General features: G+C 42.7%; 1 protein-coding gene across 1 annotated transcript; it reads right to left on the bottom strand.

Annotated features, from left to right (window-relative positions):
• Positions 1–3,940: 3,940 nt before the first annotated feature.
• On the bottom strand, positions 3,941–4,639 carry LOC130966810 (uncharacterized). The gene has a single exon (XM_057891634.1). It carries the CDS (start codon positions 4,637–4,639, stop codon positions 3,941–3,943), a length of 699 nt encoding a protein of 232 aa, XP_057747617.1.
• Between the last annotated feature and the right edge of the window lie 1,838 nt (positions 4,640–6,477).

Raw genomic sequence — 6,477 nt, 5'->3', positions numbered from 1 at the left:
AAGTTGTCTATCTTGGTGTTTCTGTTTCCCTAGTTTGTCGTTTATGATTCTCGTAAGTTGTATTACCGTATGAAGCGTTATCTCCACTTTTGTTAACTTTAACCACAGTTATCCTCATACTAAATTAGATATATTTTTATTCTGTTTCCGTCTTCGCGCGTGGGTTGATCTTGGTTAGTTTGACTTGGTCAGGCTTGATGGTGTAAATTGGTTTATAGGTTTTCCCTCGCCTGGATGCTCAGAAGTGGAAGTGGATAGGTAGAGGTTTACTGTCACGCGGACCCCACGTTCATGAGTTAGCGTGTAGTTCAAGCCGAATTAGGTTCAGAAGCAGGTGTGCAGGAATGCCAGGGTCAGGTGTAGGGGTGTACTGGACCAACTTAGATAGGAAGAAAAGAGTTTTGTTCTGTCAAATCAACCATAAAAAAATGAATGCAATTAACCGCAAATAAAAAATTTATCATTTAATTCGATAACTTAATTTGATGTGATCACTTACGGTTTTTAATCGGTATAAGATTCAATAATCTACAGAATACGACATGTATTTAATTGTTTTATCTCATGCTTTCCAATAATAATGATTATCGATGAGCTCCATTAAATTTGCAAACAATAAAAACGTCATTCATGTTTCCCATTTCCCATTTCTCATTTCCGGATATCGAAGAAAATTGGAAAATGAAAACCAGACTGTCCACCGCCGTTTGGCAAAAGGAAGCCACTTCTAATTGTACGTATAGATAAATACGGGTCTAAGTACATAAATTAAATGTACTAATTATCCGGTATTAACCATAATGTTGGGCAACGAAACGATTGACGCGCTAAGCCGTAAAAATTAACTAATGTCAGTGTATAATATAATATGTAAAATTTTCTTGCCCGATACTGACGATGCGTATTATACCGTTAGTGTCCTTTTTATTTTACCTTGACCGGCCGGAGAGTAGTTTCATCGATCACTGTGTTAAAGCAGGAATTGCGGATGCTATACTCTGACAGGGGTTGACGGAGTATTTCCGGATTGCCTGCCGTGGCATTGGGATGGAACTGCTGTCTAGGGCCTGGACGGAGGGCAGCGTCGAAGCAAGTTACCTGTCTGCCATGTTGCTACTGTGTGATCACGCATTACTACATAGCTTCATCCAAAAATAGAAAGAAAGAAAAAAAAACTCAAATGCTGCGGAAATTAGATATAATTAAGAAAACCGAGTATTACGCAGGGATTACAGAACATCAAAAGAACAGCTAAAGAAACACAGCAAATAAAGACTTGGAAGATAGATGCCGTAGATCATATAGCCCCGACATAGTCTCCATTCTGCCCGGCGGTTTCCTGATAGTTAGAGCCGTGTGCCGTTGCCGCAGGTTGACCATACAATTGGTGGACCAATAAACCTACCTTGATCTCCACAGCCTCGAGCCTGCCTTCCATTTCACGCCACGGTGCCATCTGTTACTGTTCCCTTTGACGAAGATCGGCAATTTTTGCTTTCAAAGCGTTTGCTTTGTCTTCGAGTTCGCGAATGGTGGTTTGATGCTGTTCCATCTCCGTGCGCAACTTCTTTTCCAACCGGCGGCCTTGATCCAGTTGATGCTTCCTGATACTCGCCCTGACTTTTGCGGTGATTGCCTCGATCATCGCCGTCCTTGCTTCGTCTTGTGTCCTACGAAGACTATCACTCAAAAACCTCATCCTCTGTTGAAGGGTGTTGATCAGGTCTGCGGTCGGAGGTTCCTCGAGGTCGCCCAGACTAATGGCGTGGTCGTCGAGGAATTCGTGCGACATTTTCTCGGATGAAGACCGGGAGGTTTGGTAGACGACAACGGCCCTTGAAGCAATGACTTTTCTCCCGGCAGAGAGGTTAGAGATAAAGGTAAGGATTATAGGAACTGACGAATGGTTATGACTTGTGACGGACTTGGCATTGATATACATTAATGAAAATCAAAATTTAAGTTAATAATAAATAAATTAATACATTTTAATGTGGTTAATTAATGTACGTATGCTATTCGTTGAAAAAATGAAGATAATAATGCACCTGGTGGTTTTATCGATAAACGAAGAAAAAGACTGGGGAAACTTGTGCTGCATCGCTTGCGCAAAATTCGCAATAAATGCAAATCTTGGTAATGTGACGTTAGAGTAAACAGGAAGGGCTGAAGGTCTATGGACTGCTATGAATAACGTGGTAGACGGGACTTGCGTTGATCTTATAAAAAAATGATTACTTGACTAGGCAATGGAGAGTCACCGAATGTGAGGTCAGTAACGGGGAGCAATTGTATTTTCCATAAGTTAAATTTTTAATACTAAACAGAAAACACAAAAATAAAAATGATGGCAAAACGAGTCAAACAGTGCCAAAACGAGTCAAACAGTTGCAAAAATTATTACATAATAGTGATAATACATATATTACATAGGATAACCAAAAAAATATTTAGAACCCAATTCTATCCTATCAGTCAAAGAGGTGGACAAACAGGATCAATTCATAATCAACCCTACAATGCACGCACGGAATATGAGCAGCACCTCCATCACCGTCGTTTACGTCCCACCCTCTTCCATAGCATTGATGGCGGTAAATAGCACCCATGTTTCCACGGCTTGGACATGCATGCGAAGAACAGACTTGATTCTCTGCGTTTAGCATTGGCAGGCGACGGAGGTGTCTCCACGTCCCCTAGACAACGCCGCGGAACACCAATTTGCAGTTTGTTAGGGCACCGGCCGCCTCAAGCCCATGAAATGTTTGTAAGCCCTTGTTCTTTGACTCGGCGTTGTCGCGTAGCATCAGCATCATCGCCACTGTGTACTGGGCTGCCGAATGGCCCTGGGCTGCGACAACGTGCATGGTTTCCATCCCCGCAAAATGACACCCGCCTAGGAAAAGGTCAGACACAGCAGACCGAAACAGAACTTCCAGGTGCCCGCTCTGCCTGCATCGCGCTAAGAAGTTTCTTCCCGGCTGGTGCATGGGACTCACACTCCACCATCATTGGTCCCAAATTGGAATATTGGCGCATCGGTAAACGAAATCCTCCTCCCCTGCATTACGTGCAGCGGTGCACGACATCCTGAGACTGCACAAGTCCCTGACAGACTGTGCTGCGGTCCTTCCGGCAATTAAGGTCCATACATCGTGGGGAAGGTTGGCTGGGCCTGTCGGACGATACATCTCATCTCTTTGTATTGAGCGCCTCACACGATAGCTAAATGGTCGGTTATGTGTAAGTAGTGGATAACAGAAAGGCTCCAAGTAGTTATCTCAATGGCTGTTGTTTACGGTGTCTTTATAGTCACCCGGTGCCGTGTGCGATGGTATCCCATCGGTTATGTACCGTGCATCTACACCTACTCAGCTACAATCACGTCGTTTAGGGAGCGTGCCAGTTTAGTTTCCCGTCGGCTCTCATACGGCTTCCTTAGCAAACACGTCCCTTGTATTTATATTTTTTTATGTTGATTTTTTTAACTAACCGGTCAATAACTTCCTCTTTTAGTTCCTTTTTTTCCATTTCATCGCTTGGGGATTCCCAATTTTTTTTTCTTGCTCTTTTATGTTTTGTTATATCATAATTTAATGCTATTAATTAAGTTTAATATATTAATCATATTAATTGACATTGTTTAGACATTGTTCAAAAATTTTATTGGTTAACTATACTTTTACTATATCTATATATAATAAATATCGGTTTAACTAAAAAATATTTGTATGTTAATAGACTAGATAATCGCTATTTAAAATAAATCATTGATAAATATTTACATAGTGGATATATAAAAAACAAAGCATTGATTACACGATGTTTCAAATTTTCAATACGAAACCTAATATTATACGTCGATACTAAACCGAAATATTATATGTCAATACTAAACCTAATATGCATAACAATCCTAAACCCTAGCAATGTCAACGAATCATTCCACCTCGTAGTCGACGCGACAGCGAATGCACCGGATATGGTCGGCGCCTCCGACACCGTGGACGGAGCCCCGTTTTGTCGCCCTTCGGCGGTAGTCATAGAGAAGACCCATGTGGCCCCGGGTCAAGCATCTAGTCGAGTCACAGACAGTATGTTCTTCTACCTTTTCCGGCATCTGAACTTCATCCGGCCAAGAAATTGTGAGGACTGCAAAGCAACTCGAGTAACATGCGGAGAGTAAGTTACCCGCTTCGAGCGTGCGAAATATTTCCAAACCTTCTCTTTTGGCGTCGCTGTCGTTCCTTCGGATGAGCAACTCCATTGAAAGTGCGTACTTGGCAGCGTCCAACCCGTTTCTTGCTGCATTCTGCAGCATTTTCCAACCGACGGGGTGGTTACGTCGTATGTAGAGCTCCCGCAGCGCCTCCCGAAACATAAGTTCCGGGTGACCAACCTCAATGTACCTCTCAAAAAATCTTCGCCCAATAGGGTCCCGTAGCCACAACCAATTCATGTCATTCGGGACTGGTATGGAAACCATCCTGAGCACAGTATCCTCCTCGCCTACATTGCGCGCAACGCAACACGTCATACGGAACCTGCACAGATCCTTAATCGATGTCGTCGCGACTTTAATGGCTATGGCTGACCAAACGTCGCGGGGTAGTTCGAAGGCAGTAGAGAAACGCTCCATTGTAACTTTCCGTTGGACGAGAGCCAGGCAGTGTATATGCTTAAGACGGTGTTATCCAATGACCAGTGATGTTGAGAATAGGCATGCCAGTATATTTATGGTTTAGGGTCGCCCTTTGGAGTCTAGTTCCCTCGGACTTAACCGATGCATCTTATTATTGGCGAAATCCATTTTCTTTTTTTAAAAAAAGGCTTCTATGAACTTGCCTTGTAAATAGACATAACATTATTAATTGAGGGCATTTATTAGAATTGTCGTTACGCGCTGGTGCGTATTTCAAAGATGGCTAGGAGCATTAAAATTAAATCTAACTAAAATATATTTTAACTAATCATCATCGCATTCCTATGTATATATATAATTAAGGAAAATCATTCTTGGAAATTGCAACAGGCGTCCATGCACAAAAGACGAAACATGAAAGGAAAGGCCGTAAACACACAAAGTCTTAATTTGCGAGTAAGAGAAACTTTAATTGCCACACATGCTCGCAGTGTACCCAAATATAAAACAAAAGAAAAAGCAACCTAATACTAACTTGGGCATGGGGGCATAAGCGTCACAGCTGGTTGAACCATGTATCCAATGCGCAGTACCAGGCGGTCGACTTAGCTGTTCTTCTTTGTTTTCATCCTCCATAACTCTGCCTTGCTCAATACACGGTCCCGGAGTTTGTTGAATGGTGTGCTGGTCAGGTTCACTGCAGTTGTTGCCCTGATCTCGTTCTCCCTTAACTGCAAAACGGTAAACGATCGGGTTTATTGTGTCCCTATAATATAATAGCAGTAATCTACCTTTCTTATTTGAGCGTACTTACAATCTCGTCCATGATCGGGTTGAATTTGTCTCCCATGTTGAGCCACCCGATGACCCATATCCCTGAGTTCATGCTAAATGTTGATCCGACGAATAGACAGTAACCGTGAGTACGTATTGTGGATAACCCGGGAAAAGCATCAATGTGATACATGCATGTTTTACTTGGTGATAACGTACCTCTGCCCACAATTTGGTATCCCTATGGGGCTCCTTATCGGAAAATCTCCGAAGTTACTTGGTAAGGTCATTAAGTGCTTCTCGTAAACTGCCTGTGTCACGTTGTACAAGACCCTTGCCTGCACGAACCACGAAACATAAGTCAGAACGCTTTTATGCACGTCGTGTTGCATGCTATGCCAAATTAAAAGTAAATACTACAACCAAATTTGTTGCATGGTATGACGAATTAAAGTAAAGACTACAATCAAAGTTGTAGGTAACCGTTTTCCGGATCCGGTCTTCCTGGTGAGGCGTCTCGAACTGGTTCGGCGATGAATCAAGGTTGTAAATTGCCCGGTCTTTGAAAGACACGAGCATAAAAAACCAGTGGCCCAGCGCGTCCTGCCTGGGGACATAAATCTGCACAAAATAAACACGTATAGTTAATCCACTGAAGACACTTGTTCGTGGTTTAGATTTCGATTAACAAATAGTTATCCGTCAACAGACAAGTTGAAGGAATCTGGATGGCCTCATCCAGTTCTCCATGTAACGGTTGAGCATTAGCTTTGTTGTCTCCCCGTTCAATATATCATCTTACACAGACAACGTTGACGAATTAAATCAGTTCTGTTCTATAAATATCAGAGCGACGACTACTGTCAACGAGCATTAATGGCACAATGATTCATTTCGAGTACCAACACCAGATGAGGGCTAAGTTACCGAGACAGACGTCGGAAGGCACCAGTACGTGGGCGACGTGGCAAGGATCTCAGCACCGGTCATAGTCATGGCAACCATATGGATGATCTGGTAACGAAGAACAGCAAAAAAAAATTCCGATGATGTCTTGCGTT

This window comes from Arachis stenosperma, chromosome 3, assembly GCF_014773155.1.
Source record: "Arachis stenosperma cultivar V10309 chromosome 3, arast.V10309.gnm1.PFL2, whole genome shotgun sequence".
NCBI lineage: Eukaryota > Viridiplantae > Streptophyta > Magnoliopsida > Fabales > Fabaceae > Arachis > Arachis stenosperma.
Note: the sequence above shows the minus strand (reverse complement) of the source record. Positions and strands in the feature narration are given on the sequence as shown.

Coding starts and splice junctions, on each gene's coding strand:
- LOC130966810 (XM_057891634.1), bottom strand. CDS start 4,639: ATGGAGCGTTTCTCTACTGCCTTCGAACTACCCCGCGACGTTTGGTCA.